Source organism: Cimex lectularius, unplaced genomic scaffold, assembly GCF_000648675.2.
Source record: "Cimex lectularius strain Harlan isolate CLEC.00 unplaced genomic scaffold, Clec_2.1 scaffold110, whole genome shotgun sequence".
In the NCBI taxonomy this organism is placed as follows: Eukaryota; Metazoa; Arthropoda; class Insecta; order Hemiptera; family Cimicidae; genus Cimex; species Cimex lectularius.
The window spans coordinates 671273-690504 of record NW_019392697.1 but is presented as its reverse complement, the minus strand read 5'-3'; the positions used below and the strand labels follow the sequence as shown (position 1 = coordinate 690504).

Sequence of the window (19232 nt, the reverse complement as noted above, 5' to 3'; positions counted from 1 at the left end):
AAATTAAACGTAAAAATGACTAAGACACAATAATGATTATTTGCAGATTTTTTCCTCGAGGTAATCTCAGAATAATACTGACATCTCCTTCGGGCACGTCATCAACTCTGTTAATGGAAAGACCGAGGGATGTCGACAACTCTAACTTTGACGAGTGGCCTTTCCTTTCGGTTCATTTCTGGGGTGAGAACCCTTACGGAAAATGGACGTTGCAGATTGCGAATACAGGAAATCGTAAAGTCAATAGAGCAGGTAAGATAATTATAATTAATTTTTTACATTAATGGAATTAATAAATTATTTGGTTTATCAGTTATATAAAACCACAATTCTTGATCAATTATTTTTATTAATTTTAATGTGTTTATATAACATAGGCTTCCTGAAAAAGTGGCAACTGGTATTTTATGGTACGGCTCAGCCTCCATACAATGGTTTTCCAGGGGAGAAAGCTGATCCTCCGTACTCTCCGATTCCTTCAGCACACCCGGCATTCGTTTCAGAAATATTTTCCAGCTTCCCTTCTTTCCAAACATTACCTAATATTTTCTCAGTCGCCGGATCTGAAAAGACGGTATGTCTTTTAATAAAAACCCAATGAAAAGGTTGGAATTTATTTTTTGCCATTTTTCATTTGCAGATGTCAAAAGTACCTTTGTCCGGAACGAGCGATTCTAACGAGTAAGTAATTTTATCATTATAAGCAATGCAGTCTTATTCAGTTTGTTTTTATTTTAAGGTTGGAAAGCTCAGGCTGCCATGAAAGCTGCGCCACTTGCGCAGGGACGACACAAGACAGCTGTCTGACTTGCTCCCCTGACCTTCTCTACGTCACTGACCTCGGCCTGTGTCTTCAGAGATGCCCAGATGGATACTATGAAGGTAAAAGAAAAAAAACCACCACTCTTATTCTTAAATCAGTATTTAATTTATATTTTAAACAGATACAGCTGGAAATCAGTGCATAAGTTGTCAAGGCAATTGTGCAAGCTGTCCCGATGGGCCGAACATCTGCTCGTCGTGTGACCACCATCTCATCCTCCACAACAGCACCTGTGTCGCCTCTTGCCCAAAATATACTTATGAAACAGATGATTACAGGTAAAATTTATATTATTGTTTTTACATGCATCATTTTTAAAACCAAGATTATATCTTTAATTTACTTTTGTAGTAAAGATCTGGATTTATCGGATTTTGAAGTGGATTTTGTGTCAAATGAAAGTTAATTTATTTGAGATTATCTTCCTGCAGTATTTATTTTTTATATGGTATGCCTTTTAGATTTAGTAAGAAATGAAGTTTTAGGGCATACAGTTATGATTCTATAAAACCTCATTAAAAAATTTAAGTCTTTTTTTATTACTCACTTACAAATCTACTACATTGGTTGACTTATTTGGCATCCCTTTTGCGTTTTGAAATTTTATTTTCCAAAAATTGTCTTCAGTTTGATCTCTAGCCAACGTTCGGCTAATAATAAAACTTATTACTCTACTCATATAGTAAATTTGTTACGAATTTTAGATGCAATCCTTGCCACTCGTCTTGCGGGACGTGCAAGCAAGGTGGAGCCTCAGGATGCGTAACATGCCTTGACGATTCACCCGCTTCAGTGAACGGACACTGCCCGCTCCCTGGGACTAGGTGCTCGACGCCCCATTGTGTGACGTGCTTGAGCGGTGTATGCAGTGAATGTGCTGCTGGCTACCTACTCAACAATGCCCATCATTGCTACCCTGATCCTAAAGCAGGGTGCAAACCAGGTGAGAACACAGAAAATAATTATATTAGAAAATACAATAATTCTTCAGTTTTAACTAAGACTATAAGTAGATTTAAGCAGTTCAAAAGCTAAAATATTTATTTATTTTATAAGGTGAATACAAAACAGAAAAAGGATGCAAGCCTTGTGTAGATTTCACAAACTGTACAAGGTGTCCTCCCGAGCTTAACATTCTAAACAACACTTGTGTCGTATCTTGTGGCTTAGGGTATGTTTTTATGTTAAACAGATTTATGATTTCTTGTTACAACTTTTACAACATAATGTTGCTTTTTAGGTATTTCACTGATAGTGGCTGGTGCCAAAAGTGTGCAAAGAATTGCGCCGAGTGCCAGGGCGACCAGGCAGACCAGTGTCTCTCGTGTGATAGCGGTTATAAAGTCACTCCAACCGGCACTTGTGTCCAGGACTGCCCTTCAGACACGTACACTACCAATTGGGGATGCATCAAGTGCCATCATTTCTGTTCATCTTGTTCAGGTATGAAATTTAAAAAAATTACACACATATTTTTTCCACTTCATGGAAAAACATTGAATTATGAATATGTAGCCTAGCCCATACTTAAAACTAACCTTACCTAACCTAACATGTTCTTAACAGTAACCATACATAACCCTAATCTAACCCATTACTAACCTGTACCTAACACCAAACCTAATCCTAACACCTAACATGTCACTAACCATATCTAACCTAATCCTGTCCCTACCTTCCCTAACACTAACTATGCCTAAAATCCTGCCCCTACTTTACCTAACCTAACATGACCCCTACTCCTACCCATAACTAACTTGAACCTAACACTATCCATATCTAAAATTCTGTCCCTACATTACCTAACCAAACAGGACCTAACACCAACCCTACTCTTAACTTACCTAACTTGTCCTAACACATCTTAATCATGTTTAACCTAATACTATCCTTACCATACCTCACCAAATTGGTCGCTAACACCCTGACCATACCTAACTTACCCTAACCTAATTATAACCCTAACCATACCTAACGTAATCTTAGCTCTACCTTACCTTACCTAACCCATCCCTAGCACTAACTATACCTAAAATCCTGTTCCTGCCTTACCTAACCATACCTAAAATCCTGTTCCTGCAACACCAACCCTATTCCTAACCTTTCCTAACTTGTCCTAACACTAACTATACCTAAAATCCTATCCCTAATTTATCTAACCTAACTTGTCCCTATCACTAACCGTACCTAAAATCCTGTCACTACCTTACCTAGCCTAACTACCTTACCTGACTTGTCCCTAACACTAACCCTGACTATACCTAACCTAATCCTATCCCTAGCTTACCTAATGTGTCCCTAACACTAACCGTACCTAAAATCCTATCCCCAACTTACCTAATCCCACACCAACCCTATTCCTAACTTTACCTAACTTGTCCTAACAATAATCGTAATTATACCTAACCTAATACTATCCCTCCCTTACCTCACCAAATCTGTCGCTGACACCCTGACCATACCTATCCTAGCCTAACCTAATGATAACATTAACCATACCTAACCTAACATAACCTGTATAGAAATTATGAAGATGGAGTGAGTTTTGGTATGAATCTTCCCAAACATAGTTCTTACTCACAGTTTGTTGTTTTCAACTATCCAGATTGAGTTAAATGCTCATCAGGTTGAAAGAGTTGCAAACACATCACTCGACATGAATTGTAAGAGTTAAAGAACTTGCCTTAATCAAATAAATTTTTTGTATTTAAAGACCAACTAAACGAAACAAAATGCAATTTCAATTGAAATACAACAGTACTCAAATAATATTTAACATACAAATTAATCACAAATTTAAAATTATTTTCTTACAGAATTTATTAGGATAATATTTAGTTTTGTTGTAATTCACACTTTTACACTTTCAAAATTGAGCAAAATTAAAAATCAGCGATGGTGAGCTTTTAATGCTTGAAACCTGGATTGTTGAAAACAACAAACTGTGAGTAAGAACAATATTTTGGAAAGATAACATAGCTTAATCCATGCGCACTCCCTGGTAATAAGAAATTGACGATTATATCCAATAATCTAAAAATTTAATTTTTTGTTTTTTGTAATTAGGAGAAGGCCCGTATGCTTGCACCTCCTGCATACCCGGAAGGTATTTAGACGCAGCATCTAAACTGTGCATGCCCTGCACTCCTTGCAATTCAACACATAAGCATCAATGCTGCCATTGTGATCCTGTCACAGGTATAATTTAATTTTTTTTAAACTTAGTAATGGTTTAAAACGGTGTGATTTTTGCAGGAAAGTGCCATTTGCCAGCAGGGAAAAGGCGTATAACATCCGAACAGGCCGAAAGGGCTCATCAAGACGAGCTAATAGCCGAAGCGTCAATGACTGACTTTACGAGAGAAAATCCGTCTCAGTTCACAAATGTGACTTTGATCGCGGTCGCATCCTGCGCTTCAGTAGTCGTACTGTTCGGTGTAATCTTTGCAATACTACAGGTAACTTCTTTTCACCATTGATGGCAATAATTAAAGAAAAATTTAGGGAAAAATTTTTATCAATTTTTTTCTCCTCCCGTGTAGGTAATTGAAGACGATAACAAATATTCTAAAGAAGATTGTAAAGTTGAAAATAAATTTGATATTACTGGTGTGAAGTTGGGATTTTTAATTATTAATTTGTATGATTTTATTGATACAATTTAACATTTTACTAAGATTTTTTTTAAGTTTGTGTCTAGATCTTTTTATTGTAAGTCCGTATTATTCAAAAATCTTCATATCAACTTTCACAACAAATCACACAATAATTTATTTTATTTTACGATAAATAATCTTTTGTGACAGATGCAGTCGTTGAGATGGGAAAGGCGAGGCGGATACACCAAAGTTCCTATCCAAGACATGAAATTTTCATCATTCGGCGAGCCTAAGATGAAAAACAGCAAGATCCAGTTCCGTCAGCAGGAACTGATGGAGTACCTTGACGACGAAGACGATGAACACGTGATCCACTCGACCAAATCCTAGTCCCAGAACGCCCTTCACCCTCGACTCACGAACAACACCACTGAAAAGAAACGACCCACCCCACTGTAAATTTTCCCCGTATTCAAATTCAACGCCCAATTTTTTTTTTTAACCATTGAGAACAAATGAAAAGCAAAGTGCCTATCAGTTTTTCAAACGCCACGGGGCAAGTGGCTGTTTCTTTTCTTATTTTTTTTATATATTTTTTAATTTAAAATTATTTGATAATTACTTTAGATAACTTATAATGAGTTAAGTCCAGCGGCTTGAAACTAGTTTCTTGTGATGCAGAGGTTTAATATGCATGTCGGGGTACATCCCCAAAGTCTATTTTGGTAAGGTTACCCTTCTTTTTCTTTTATTTTTGTTTTCTTTTTGAAAAACTAATTTAACAAAATATTCTAGTTTAGAATTTAATATTTAGCTTTTCTTATTTTGTTTCCAAACGTTCTAAGACAGCTTATTTTTGTTCTATGTAAAGTTTTTGTCATTCTTTTCTATGTAGTTTTTTAATATTAATTAGAACAAATATTGTCTGAAGAAAGAACAAATAGGCACTAAAAATCTAGACTCTCTTTATACTTCTTAGACAATAAGAATACTAAGATAACAAGTGAGAGTTAATAAAAAAAAAGAAGTTTATATAAAACTTCATAAAAAAAAATTAAAACAGAACATTCCCATAAATAATTTATGATTTATTTTGGTTCAATATATTTATTTTGTATTTAACAGTTATTCAACAAAAAAATTTTACCCAAAGTATTAGGTGTGTAAAAAGATCAACAAAACAAAATATCAAATTACTTTTTACTTATTTATATTTTCATTTTTTTTTTTTTTTTAAATTAGATATTTTAATGTAAAGATTCATATTTAATCGTATTTATTTCAACTAAATAATAATTCAATGCTGTACACTGAGCCAGAAAGGAAATTCGGGCTGTCCCATGGTTTCCTTTTTATATATATGTTAAAACGAATCACTTCTGACTTATTATATCTGTATATAAACAATGTATTTTATGTATCAACCAAGAATTTAAATGTTTATAAATAATATAAGTAAAATAATATATTTTATGTGATTGCATTGGGTGATATCTTGTAAATATAGTTTCAATGAAGGAATAAAAGCATTTGTAAAAATCCTACATGTCTCAATTAATTCCTAACCTAACAGGAACTCGACACATTCTGATAAAGTGGCCTAAAGCTGTTTTTGTGCAAAAAAATCACTCAAGGAACTAAATGCGAGAATTACTCAAGAAACATGTCAGGTTAACCATTAACACAAGGTGAGCCATCAGTTTGCACGAGACAAGCATGATGTTTATAACTACGCCAACTGTTCATCAGAGTTTGCTATCATGACGATACTTTTTGTCCCATTTTTCCTTCCTCATATCCTCTCCCTTGTTATTATGAAGAGTTTCATGTTTAGCATCCCACAAAAATCAGTAGATAGATAACATGCTTTATTTACATTAAAGAGAAGCATAATATACAATAATAAAAGCATTTTACAGCATGGATGGTTATCCGTCTGCCTGAATTTGGCTGTTCTTTTTCAGGCGTGCGAAAAAGAAAAACTAAAAATAAACTATATAATAATAGTAATAATAGAAAACTATAAGTAAAACTAAATTATAAAAACTAGCTGATTTTAGGTACAAGTTAAACAATTATAACTCGGTATTGTATTCGAACCTATATTGCCAGGCATGGCGTGTATATTGTGCTAGACCTTTCGACCTCTCAATATCCATGATATTTAACAGATCAAGCAACTGAAACCTGGAAAGCGATTTATACCCTAGATACAGGATACAGAGCTCTGACAGTATGGGACATTGGGCAACAAAATGAGAGATCTTCCCTAGCTCTTAGGTTACACAAAAATTTCCATCATCTTCCTTCCATGGCACCGAATTGAAGAACACTTGCATCTGTGTTTAAGAAGCCATCGAAGAGTCGGAAGTTTCATAGAACCACTAGCTTGAACGTTTAGGTTAAAAGTTGCCTTAGAGTGGTCTAGTACCTTAAAAATAAGATATCTGTTTGAGACCTGAGCTTGATGCTCACAACTCACATTATGTTGATCACGTCTGCACAAAAGTTCCACGGTATAATTGGGGCAACTGGAGAGGTTTTCTAAACAAAAAGAAAAACTGCAATCATATTGAAAAGCTAATGTATTCCATTGCCGAAACCAAGAACCATTAGATTTAATAACCTCGAGAGCAGTAATTTTGGACATTCGGGCAACAGGGCCCTTAAGTACCCTTAAAACAAATGAGAAATGCAAGGAAAGCGTAAAAAGGAAAATTGTATTCACTGCCGTCTCCATATAAAGCATATAGTTTGGAGTAGAATTAGGCAATGAGATCTTCCTAATAAAAAAAACGTACTCTTTCTATCAGTTCATAATGCTGGAACCCACACCTGGCCTGCATAACATAAAATAGAAAAAAATCAGTAGCTGTAATATATTTGGATAAGTTGAAATCCTCCTGGTTTATTCTCACATTCAAGACAAGTGTGCTACTTGGAGAGAAACAAACAACGTGAAACACTGATGCACACTAAAAAAATTGACAGCTGATTGGCTGATACATCTTCACGCCAAAAGGTATACACAACGCAAAACAGCGCCGCGAGTAATTTTCATGCAGTGGAAATCCAGCTTAAGATGATGACATAAGTCTAGGTACCAATCATATCAGCCTTCTGGCTTATTTTATTTTTCTTTGTTCCTTAGTTTAAGTAGCTCAAATTGTGTCACCTAGTTGAAGGATGCAATTCATTGGCTCTATATAGTGAGCATGTAGGAACTATATGAGAATTATGGGTTCCCTGTTCCTAATTTTTAGAAACTATTGAGTGAATATATTTATTGACATGAATGTTTGTGTTGGAAGGCTAAAGACAGAATATGAGTACTATCAGATTATTTATATAATGTGCAAAGGGTAATGGAGACATCAAGAAATGAATATGAAAAATTTTAAATCGGTTTGACCCTTCGTCTGTGACACCCAATGGGAAATTTGACATTAAGCCCCTCTATATGACAGGAATTACTTTACTTTTATACATATTTATGCATGAAGTTCAAGGTTTCCAGCCCATTAAGCCATTGAAAAAAATCCGTAAAAATTAAATTATTGTATCAATTCACTGCATCCTCTGGTGTCCTCCAAGGATCACAGGCTTACAACTAAGCTCTTTAGAAAGTATTCAGTTCCAGCTATTCACAGTTAATCTTAAGGTTTATAAAACTATCTTTTGTTAGTTAGTGTTGTTGTTGTGTTGTGATACTTACAACATTTGGGATTCTTTACTCCTGGAAGTCCTGGACCAAATTATATCTTAACATTTCCAAAAATAAGTCTTCTTACTATCAATATATTGTAAACCAACTCCATTGGTGTCTAGAACTCCTCATTTACCTTTTCACTCGATCCCAAAGTTCTTTTACAGGACACCCGGGGCTATCCTTCAGCCCGTGCTTTTCCTTTCCTAGTTGTAGGAATCTCAGCGTAAATAAGCACACCAATAGAAAACATGTTTCGCTTTCTTCTACAAAGTCTTGTTTTTGTCATCCCGAGTCCAATTATTATTCTAGTCCTAACACATTGTAGAAGTAGTAGTTCTGCCGATAGTTTCTGCGATGATCCCTTGATGAAATTTCTTGCATGCCTCTGTCCTGAGCTCCATTAAAGGGAGAACGTATTTTTAATACATTGTCTGAAGGAGAATTTGATATGTCACAAGTACACAAATTTTCCATGTCCAATTTATCGGCCTGGGAGCCATGGTTGGACCTAAGTGGTTAAGGCGTCAGACTCTCAGCTAGGATATCCCTGAGTTGTGGGTTCGATTCCCACTGTTGCCTCTAGATTTTTCCGACACTTAAGTGGACCAATGACTATGAAAATTAACACGACATGAGAGGTCTGGGGCAGGATCAGATCTCAGCAACCCTGAGTTTTGTCCAACACTCTTCAAAAATGAATTTCTTCAATGGAAAAACAATTCACACATGTGAGCTCCCAAAAAAGGAGCCAGGAAGGAGTACAATAAGCTCTATAGAACTGCGGTGCTTGGGAAACTCGTTCCTGGCACCCACCACAAAAACAATCTTTGTTGCCCCACTGCCCTGTGAGTGCTGGTACAATAATGCCCTACAGGGCCCTAATAGTCCCATCCCAAACTACTGTGGACTTACTTACATTGTGGTGATTGCCCTCATTGACGCTTGGCTGGCAGTAGATGGCTATTCTTCTATTAATGATATCTAGCTTTTTAATTTCCCAGTCATCTTGTTCAAAAAGGAACAGTCTCCATTTGGAAGAGTGTGGCATATTGTTCAAGACACTTATATGAATTCTAGTCCTTGCTATTTCTGTAAATATCAGATCCTGACCCATACGTATATCAAATATGGTCAGTATTAACTTGGATCCAATTCCTTCAATATATTATCTTCCTTATTTAAATTTGTAATTCCTTCAACACCTCAACTATACAAGATTCTTCATTGCACAATTCCTAAGAATATTTGCCTCCAATGTAATAATCACATTACAGCATATATAAAGAGCGTTGAAAATATTCAAAATAAATTTTGTAAGTACATCCATTGTAAATGTGGCAACAGTCAAACATATTTTCAATATTGAATCAGTATGAAAGACTTAAATTTATCATCGCTTGATTCCAGAAAAAAATGTATATTATTATAAAAATTAATCAACTATACTACAGACTGCTCTACTTTACTTCCTAATATATAATTTCATAATTTGCCAGTTGCTACCAGAAATCTTTTTGATATTACTTGGGCACTTTCGGCATACTATCTAAACTATACTCTTTTCTCAAGAACACATCCAGTCATATAAATTTTGATTTATAGTAACATATCTAAAGGGATATCCACACCTTCCACAGTACTGGAAGCCCTATCCTGGCAGAAAGAGATAAGCAAGACAAAGGGAAAGGATGGGCAATGAATTAGAAAACTTTTAATGGGTCGTACAAAGGAAAAAAGGAAAACAGGTTTAATAAATGCTGTCACTATTTGGCTTGTTTAAAATCAATATTTAAATAAAACTCTTTTTTTCTTTAAATTGTGGACTTTCTTATAAGGAAACCCCCCACATATCATACAACAAACAAGACAAGAATATATTAAAATGACTCATTTCTTCAATATGCTAATGACTGGGTACCTCCAGCTCTTGACATGCAAAGCAGGCAACAAACTCAAGTTTGAACTTATCAAATTACAATTGAATGTAAATTGTATTTAAGCCCAAAAATAAAAATGACAAAATATGATATAAATGACTTTGAATTTTTTTCAAATGGAATCTAAATTGTATTCAAATGCAAACATAAAAAATACAAAAATATGACACAAATGATTAATTTGCTCAGTATGCTAATGACTGAGCATTGCTGTATGTAGCTCTTGTCTTGTGAAGCATGTCAGCAAAGTCATATTTGAAACATATCAAGTTACATGGCTGAAGTTTTTAAATTTAATGTAAATTGTATTAAGGCGCAAAAATAAAAAATATGATACAAATGACTCATTTGCTCAGTATGCTAATGATTAGGTATTGTTATACCTCCAGCTCTTGACTTGCAAAGCATGCCAATAAAGTCATGTTTGAAACTTATCAAGTTACAACACTGAACTTTTCAAATTTAATGTAAATTGTATTCAGGCTCAAAAATAAAAAAGACAAAATAAGATACAAATGACTCATTTGCTCAATATGCTAATGACTAGGTATTGCAATACCTCCAGTTCTTGGCTTGAAAATCATGTCAGAGTAAACTTTTTTTTTTTTTCAAATTGAATCTAAATTGTATTCAAATGCAAACATAGAAAATACAAAAATATGATACAAATGATTAATTTGCTCAGTATGCTAATGACTGAGTATTGCTGTATGTCTTGTGAAGCATGTCAGCAAAGTCATATTTGAAACTTATTAAGTTACAACGCTGAACTTTTCAAGTTTAATGTAAATTGTGTTCAGGCACAAAAATAAAAAAAGAGACAAAATATGATGTAAATGACTCATTTCCTCAGTATGCTAATGACTGGGTATTTCTATACCTCCAGCTCTTAGCGTGCAAGCATGCAAAGCCTGTCAACAAAGTCATGTTTGAACTTATCAAATTACAAAGTTGAACTTTTCAATTGAATGTAAATTGTATTCAAGCTCAAAAATAAAAAATACAAAATACAATACAAATGAGTCATTTGCTCAGTATGCTAATGACTGAGTATTGCTGTGTGTAGCTCTTGTCTTGTGAAGCATGTCAGCAAAGTCAGGTTTGAAACTTATCAAGTTACAAGGCTGAACTTTTTTAATTTAATGTAAATTGTATTCAAGCTCAAAAATAAAAAATATGATACAAATGACTCATTTGCTCAGTATGCTAATGATTAGGTACCTCCAGCTCTTAGCATGCAAGCATGCAAAGCCTGTCAACAAAGTCATGTTTGAACTTATCAAATTACAAAGTTGAACTTTTTGACTGAATGTAAATTGTATTCAAGCCCAAAAATAAAAAAGACAAAATATGATACAAATGACTCATTTGCTCAGTATGCTAATGATTAGGTATTGTTTTACCTCCAGCTCTTGACATGCAAAGCAGTCAACAAACTCAAGTTTGAACTTATCAAATTACAACGCTGAACTTTTCAAATTCAATGTAAATTGTATTTAGGCACAAAAATAAAAAAAGAGAAAATATGATGCAAACTCATTTCCTCAGTATGCTAATGACTGGGTATTGCTATTCCTTCAGCTCTTAAAGTGCAAACATGCAAAGCCTGCCAACAAAGTCACGTTTGAAACTTCTCAAGTTACAAGGCTGAACTTTTCTAATTGAATGTAAATTGTTTGTATTCAGGCGCAAATATTTTTTTTGTCTGCTCCCCTCAGATAACCGAGCGCAGCCTTCTCATTTCACGTTTCCTCTGTGCATAACTGTTTATTAAACAAACTCCATTCCAGGAAATTCGACAGGGATGAGATTGAATTTATTTTAAAATTTTTTAAACTAATTTCGATATATTTAAGACATCACCGTCTCCGGCAACATGTGGAAATGTCACAAATGCGGGAAACCTGTTTATTTCGGTGAGAAATTGTTCAAAATTACCCAGTTTCCGTATGACTGGTATTCAGCATCTTTTATACATTTTTTAAAAATATTTTAAATATTAATTCTTATTTTGTCTCGTTGCTTACAGCCGAGAGGAAGCAGTCCCTTGGGTACGACTGGCATCCGGAGTGCCTCCGCTGTGAGGAATGCGGTAAGAGGCTCAACCCTGGCCAACATGCAGAGGTAAAAAACCAAAATGTCAGATTATTCAATAAAAATAATAATACTTCATAAAATGCAAGTATAATTTAATTTTCATTCATCATGACAAGCCAATTTTTAAGTACTGCAGATTTGCTTCTGTCTAACTAGGATCAGTTTCCATCCGAATTTCAAACTACCAGTTCAGTTTCATGATTTCAATTAATCCATAAACTTTTAAATCTCATTTCATAAATAAAATCTTTAATTATTAGCCCAATTTGCTGATGAATGTTAGAGCCAATCATTTTGGATGAACTTGGATGCTTTGATGATTGGTCGTCGACCTCCATAGAAACAAGCAAATATTCTGTTACAAAAGCTTTTAAAAGGATGTTTTTATTCAATTTCGTATATTTATGAATTTCATTATAATTTTGGCTCATTTTTGAATTTCGTACAAGTCGTTTTGATATTGATTTATGTTTTTCAACAGCACAAAGGAGTGCCTTATTGCCACGTACCTTGCTATGGAGCTTTGTTCGGCCCACAGCTTTACGGACACGGTACGAGAGTGGAATCGCACACCAGCTTCGGGAAAGTTGAGAACAAATCAGCAGCAAAGAATATGCCTAGGTAAGGAATTAATAGATCTTCATCGTGTTTCTCTCAAACATTCTCTCAACTCGAACACCAGTAGTTGTTAAACTAAATCCAAACTGAAAGAGTTAAACTTTTAAACAATTTATAACGAAAGATATATTATTGTGTATATACCAAGGTATATACTATCCCTCTGTAAGCACTGTATGCTATTTAACTGTATTGCTGAGCGATACAAAGACATACAAGCTTAGTTATTATTTTTGTATGTGGAAAGTAAGTTTAAAATACAATAAAAAAGAGTGATAATATTCATACAAATTTATTTTTATACTTTTCGGACTGCCTAAAAATTTATGTAAACAAATAGGAATGGAACACACACACAAAAAACTCACTAACCAAAAACATATGAACACATCAAACAAACAATACAAGTCAGTCACAATTTTAGCTCTAGGGGTGCGCTTATATACACAAAGAATTTATCCCAAACAGCTGGAATCATAAGTACAGTAACATAGGTTACTTGAAAATCTCACAACTATTGAGTAAGGCTAACGGTCAATTATTAAGCGTTAGTGATAAAAAGATTAAAACCCCCTCGGGGAAAATGTACTTTCAGGTAGTCAGTATTCAGGTATAGTGTGGATGATGACCATCGTAACATAGACTGCTATTCAGATGGTTCGCTTATCAAAGGTAAAGGGAGTGGTGCTGGAATCTACATACCAAAATTAGGAATCAGCATCTCCTCCCCTCTTGGCAATAACACATCTGTTTTTCAGGTGGATATCTGGGCCATTAATGTGTGTTGTAGAATGTAACCCCGGTCTGGTTTGTCCAGACCAAAAGAAAATTTTGTATGGGCGCCAGATAGTCTTTTAACTATCAAGGGGGGGAAAACAAATGTTGGCGGCCAGGAGATAGCTCTGCGTGAGATGGGAGGGTTCGCAAGGGACCTGACTATTTGTTGAGTAAAGAAATTAAATAAAACACAAAGAAATAAAAGTGTGATGGTTAACTAAATATATTTGCATGTAACGAAATGAAATTAAGGTACTTATCCTAACTAAACTAAAACTATATACATAACATTTAGGCCTTTAACATACAATAAAATGTCTGAAGTGAGCACTCACTCGATATCTTCTCCGAGACAGTCACGAGACGGTGTCCGATGATGAGAAAGGAAACGATAGTCCGATAGATGAAAAATCTTCGAGCATGCTCGTAGGACGACTCGTGGAATCCTGACCGTGCTGATGTGGCTTCCTCTCCGCTCGCTCCAGTTCCGGCCAAAGTTCAAAGCGTCCGAGCCAACAACATCCACACCAACTCCGGGCCACCACTTAATTACCTGGTTACAAGAACACTTATGGAAAATAAAATTAAGGGAAAAGATATTAGAATTTTTTCTGACAGTCAGGCTAGTCTTAGGCCATTACAAAAAGATACAAAAGTCTATCCAGGCATTAAACCCCTCGTGTCTTGGTCGCCCACCCTGCATAATATATTTATATACCTCAAACAGCAGTCGACTATTCGACTAGTCTTGCTGCAGGTCCCCTTTCTGATTGGTTGCCTGATTGAGCGTGTTCACCAACTGAATCTCTCCACCTTTCTGCTGCTTCCTAGACAGTCTACAGTCAACTCTGCTCAATTTGTCTCACTGTTAGTCTCCTTTCTGAATGTGTTCTTCTAGCCACAATCAACAAGAGGATATGTGAGCACAGCCTGGAGGTTGTAGGAGGATTTATGGAGTAACACCATCTAGGGCTGACGAACAAAGTTGTTTTTCCAACTGTATCCTCCTGCATTCGGAAGTATCATCTAAAAGTTGATTTTATACTGATGCAAATTCTGAAAGATCTGCCTTCCTCGTATGCACCGACTCTCTGAGTGCTGTTTGGGCCCTGCGAGGTACTCTGTGGACCCTCTTGTGCTGTTGATGGAAAAATTCACCGAGTTGAAGCGCCTTGGAAAAACAGTGGTTGTTGTCCGGATCCCCGGACATGTCGGGCTGGAGGGTAATGAATGTACAGACGAGGCGGCAAAAGCCGGGACCACCCTCTAGACCGGACCATCGCGACCAGGCCCTCTGACGCCAAGCTAAAAGTAAAGAACATGGTAAAAGAAAGATGGCAGTGGGCCGGGTCATCCGAGATGCTTTTGCGCGTCAAGAGCACGATTCGTAGATAGCACCCGAGAACCTGAGCCGGAAACAAGGAATTGTCCTTACGCGATTAAGAATAGGCCATACGTGGTTGACACACAGGCACGCTCTTGGGCCAAAGCCTGCGCAGGTGCCCCTTATGCAGAGAAAGGTTGCTCGATATGTCCCACATACTGGAAACAAGTCATGTCTTGCCTCTCTACAGGGAGCGTGTAGGCGTGCCCACTGACCAAACAGAATAAGTGTACTGTATGGATGTATTTATGTGTATGAATGTATTTATTTGTATGAATGTAGTGTTTGAATGGATAAATAGAATATAGACTTTGTTGGGGGCTGAAATGACCTAGATGTCGGAAGCCAGTAAAAAAAAAAACCCTTTCATACTAATCTCAATTCGAAGCAGAGACCACTAGCATGTCAAATAAGAGACACCTAACTACTTGGCCATTGCCATATTTTTTTTATATATTTATTTATTTATATATTTTTATATTTTTATATATTTATTTATATATATATATATTTTTATATATTTATTGGGCTATTTGCTTAACATGTTTTGCTTATGTATGTGGCCATAATTATAGTTTTGATTAATAAATATAAAAAAATTCAAGTGATGTCACAATAAAACTTTTTACAGGTCTCATTTAGAATCAAAATTGAAGGTATTCAATCAATATTACGATGGGAAAAGTGGAGAAATAAGATGTCGAGAGGTTAATATAGTATTTACAAATATTTGATTTGTATTTAAATAACCAATTTGTGCTGATTTTAGGTAAATGGAAGACTGGTACTTGAAGGTGCGCTCCGAATTTACTGGGGTGTTTCAGGAGTCATTCACTTGAAGGAGGACGTCGATCAACGAACTGTCGTCACGGTCCGGAAAAGGAATTCGTACCGTTACAGCGGTGTGAACGGTTTTGGCCCAAAGGTATTAATTGTCAAGTCTGGAAAAAAAAACTTCCCGGATGACATTTTCTCTTGTAAATAGGCGGAGAGTTATGAAAACGGCAGTACAACGCCGAACGAACAGAATAACGCTGAACTAAAAAATGGCTCAACAGCCGCATCTTCACCGATGGCCGGCGAGGACGATTCGCAGAATTTGACTGGCAAAAGCCTCACCCTCCCGTCAAAGCTGGATCTTAAAAACCTAGAATGGAATGAAATCGATGATCTTTTGCAGGTCTCTAACCAATACAAATTAATCATAATTATCCGCTTTTCACTTGGAAACATTGTATTATTTCAATAAATCCATTAAAATTAGTATAAAGTTGTGATCTATTTTTGTAATATATATAATAATATATAAAAAGTTAGAGCATAGCCAAAATATTTATTTTTTTGTTTTAATTACAATAGGTAGAAAGACGAGTTGAGGATGGCGAGAAGTTATACAGAACAATGCCTTCTTCTTTGCCGAGTGCTGGTAGACCGGCATCACTTGAAACTGCGAACTCTGAGGAAGGGGATCGGACTGTCGACTCAACGCCTTCGACGCCTTCATCATCAGATCCATTTTATACAGACCGCGACCCGTACTCGGATAGCCTTGACAACACTCTCGAAGGGCGTGGCTTAGATGAAAGCGAGCCTAGACCGAGATCGTTCGACAGGAGCCAGAGCAATCCAGAGAACCTCACGGCTTCTGCCGGCCTGACAGACAGCGAGGAGGAGTCTACCAGGTCTGAAGTAACAGTCGTAAGGAGGAGGAGGCGTGGCGACGCGGCCATCAGGCGCAGGCCGGGTGCAATAAGGCGAAGAAGAGCAGGTGCCAAGCTTCGACGGAGATGTTCCATCAACGGCCATTTCTACAACCGCGAAACTTCTTTCTTCACACCTCCTTTCGGCTCTCAGATGTCAGTCTGGGTAACTTCTTTAGTTTCGACTCAAGAAGTTATCAACTTAATGCTCGACAAGTATAAAGTTGACTCTAAACCGGATTTCTTCGCGTTATTCATCGTACGCGATAATGGAGGTAAGGTTTAAAATGCTCTGATGAATTTCGTTAAGTGAACCGTCCAATTTCAGAACAAAGAATGCTGAAGGAAGATGAATATCCTCTTTTGACGAGGGTGATGCTCGGCCCACATGAGGACGTGGCCAAGTTGTATCTCATGGATAGAACGACCACTGAGGAAATATCGCCAGAAGTCGCACAGTTTCTCAATCTGTCGATGTTCGAGTGCAATGCCATTCTTGAACAGTACAACACTGAACAAGCCAGAGAGGAGCGGAGAATCCAAGCCAAGTAAGTTTACAATTGTTGCTCGATGACATGAACTTTAATCGTAAATATTTGTAGATTCCGTGAGATGAAGAAGAGGATTAAACAATGCATGGAAGATTTAAAAGTCCGTTTATAGTCGGACGTTTCCATTAGTAATAAAAGTGAGTCAATTAGAAGAATATTGAGTTTAAAAAAAAAATTCCTTTTTATACTGATTTTGTTTTTATATCTGCTATAATAATCAAATGCCAAATTGCACTTTTTAAAAAAAATCAAATTCTTTCACTTTTTAAGTATAAATTTCTCAAGAATCAAAAGCTGTCTTCCTTCCAAATTTTAAGGCTAGTCACGTATCATGGTGTTCTTTCCTAATCAACTAAAAGCAATTTTCTCAGAGGCCTAGATATTCAAATTAGACTAATTGATATTTTTAACTTAAAGCACAATTTTTTTTTATATAAAATTATAGTCTAGATGTAAAATTAATTTTTGTTTTAGATGATGTATTTTTTAAATATCGACCTATAATTTTTTAAAAATACTATAACATTTGTGATATACAAGACATTCTTTACAATCCATATTTTTTTTAATTGTATCTTTTATAATTTAAGAGGAAAAAAATATTATTAATCGGCATATTTTATAGTTTCTAACAAATTAAATAAAGCACATTCTTAAAGAAAAAAGATAATTGCAATTTTTTTGAAGCTTCCTTATTTTTCAATCCTTTCCAAATTACAACCTCAATGCCATTGGATTTTGGATCCTCAATGGGAGGATAAACACATGGGATCTTAGAACGAAAAATAAATAATTTTTTGGTAATACTGTAATGAGGCAATGAGAGAAAAAAATTGTTTTTCCCGACGGGGGCCGATTAAAACCCACCAGAAAAATTGGCGATGAAAACACCCGGCTGGTAAAAGAAAGCAATATTAAAAAATATTTAAACTCAGTTCACTAGTTTTCGTGGTCCTCTTGACCAAATAAATTCTTTTCAATTGATTAAGGTTTTGGTTGAGATAAAAATGGCAAAAAGGAGGGAAAGTACAAAAGGTGGGGTTGAGATGGGAAGTTAGTGTCCGAGTGGATCAAAGTCACGATAGCTCAAGTGGTAGAGCGTATCTAGACGAAGGTCGTGGGTTCGAATCCCGCTTGTGCCATTGACTTTTTTATCTCAACTAAAAACCTTAATTATTTGGTTTATTTTGTCGAGATATAAGTATTATTTTATTATTATTATTTTTTATATGTGAGTTTGCCAATAGGGAATTGTGCCATTCTAGTGTCGTGTTGAGAGCGTCATGACACACAAGAATGGCACAATTATGCAGAAAACATACACTTTGAGCCCTGAAGATGATCTCAATAAAGATCGAAATGTTGGCACGATAAAGTTAATTTAATTTACATAAATTGAACAATAAAGTGACCTGCCCAGGATCAATAGATTAAAGAGAATAGTGACACTTATTACTGTAAATTAATCAAATTACACAAAAAAACTTGGTTTTAAATGTTATTCACTGTATTTAACAATTAAAGAAAACAAACACTTCAAAATAGTCTTATTGGAAGACATGAGCAGCCGAAAGGAAAGGTCTTACCTGTGAACAGCAAAACGATGTGCGGCGAAGATTGTAGGTGTCGTGAATTCACAGCGATGAGAAAACAACTTCTTACTCCGGCGGTGTACTCGTAAATTGTAACTTCGATTACAAATCAAAAAGAGAATTAAACGCGTTCATCCACTCACAATTATTAACTGGCCTGCTGGACCCGACACCTTTTTTTTTCTTCTCCATGGAAATTTGAACAAATAAAATTAAAAATGAATAAACTTCTCTCCAGCGTAAATATAGGCTAATTTTATCTTAACATCAAAACTGCCTTCTTCAAATTCAATCCTCCAAATAGCTTAATTCTGTTTAAAAAAATCTTTAATTAGTCATCTACATTATTTGATTTTACAAATTAAGAGACCTCTGTTGGATGGTCATAACTTCCTCTGCGATTCCAGCCCTATTGCGTCAGTTTTACACTTTCTCACAGCATTCT

At 35.7% G+C, this 19232-nt stretch overlaps 2 protein-coding genes across 3 annotated transcripts in view; both read left to right on the top strand.

Moving 5' to 3' along the window:
- Positions 1-5963, top strand: part of LOC106674127 (furin-like protease 2) — a 230590-nt gene extending 224627 nt beyond the window's left edge. The window contains exons 13-23 of one of the 2 annotated variants that reach the window (XM_024226046.1): positions 47-252; positions 378-574; positions 641-681; positions 740-882; positions 945-1101; positions 1528-1766; positions 1880-1994; positions 2064-2266; positions 3890-4021; positions 4079-4281; positions 4630-5963. In XM_024226046.1, coding sequence (XP_024081814.1) covers positions 47-252; positions 378-574; positions 641-681; positions 740-882; positions 945-1101; positions 1528-1766; positions 1880-1994; positions 2064-2266; positions 3890-4021; positions 4079-4281; positions 4630-4812 — 1819 coding nt within the window. In that variant the 3' untranslated portion in view covers positions 4813-5963. Of the gene's footprint in view, positions 1-46; positions 253-377; positions 575-640; positions 682-739; positions 883-944; positions 1102-1527; positions 1767-1879; positions 1995-2063; positions 2267-3889; positions 4022-4078; positions 4282-4365; positions 4504-4629 lie in introns of those variants that run through there. The other variant, XM_024226047.1, reaches the window with a different exon arrangement.
- Positions 5964-11803: 5840 nt separating this feature from the next.
- On the top strand, positions 11804-17812 carry LOC106674148 (ras association domain-containing protein 4). Its single transcript, XM_014406699.2, has 9 exons — positions 11804-11984; positions 12098-12192; positions 12647-12786; positions 15576-15651; positions 15714-15869; positions 15930-16124; positions 16304-16919; positions 16973-17192; positions 17247-17812. Exons 1-9 carry the CDS (start codon positions 11945-11947, stop codon positions 17305-17307), a joined length of 1599 nt encoding a protein of 532 aa, XP_014262185.1. The 5' UTR covers positions 11804-11944; the 3' UTR covers positions 17308-17812.
- The last annotated feature ends 1420 nt before the right edge of the window (positions 17813-19232 follow it).

Bases quoted from the DNA above. Each gene is read 5' to 3' on its own strand.
- LOC106674148 (XM_014406699.2), top strand. From the start codon at position 11,945: ATGTGGAAATGTCACAAATGCGGGAAACCTGTTTATTTCG. The intron at 16,125-16,303 runs GTCTCTAACCAA...TAATTACAATAG, and splicing joins AAATCGATGATCTTTTGCAG to GTAGAAAGACGAGTTGAGGA. The intron at 16,920-16,972 runs GTAAGGTTTAAA...GTCCAATTTCAG, and splicing joins CATCGTACGCGATAATGGAG to AACAAAGAATGCTGAAGGAA.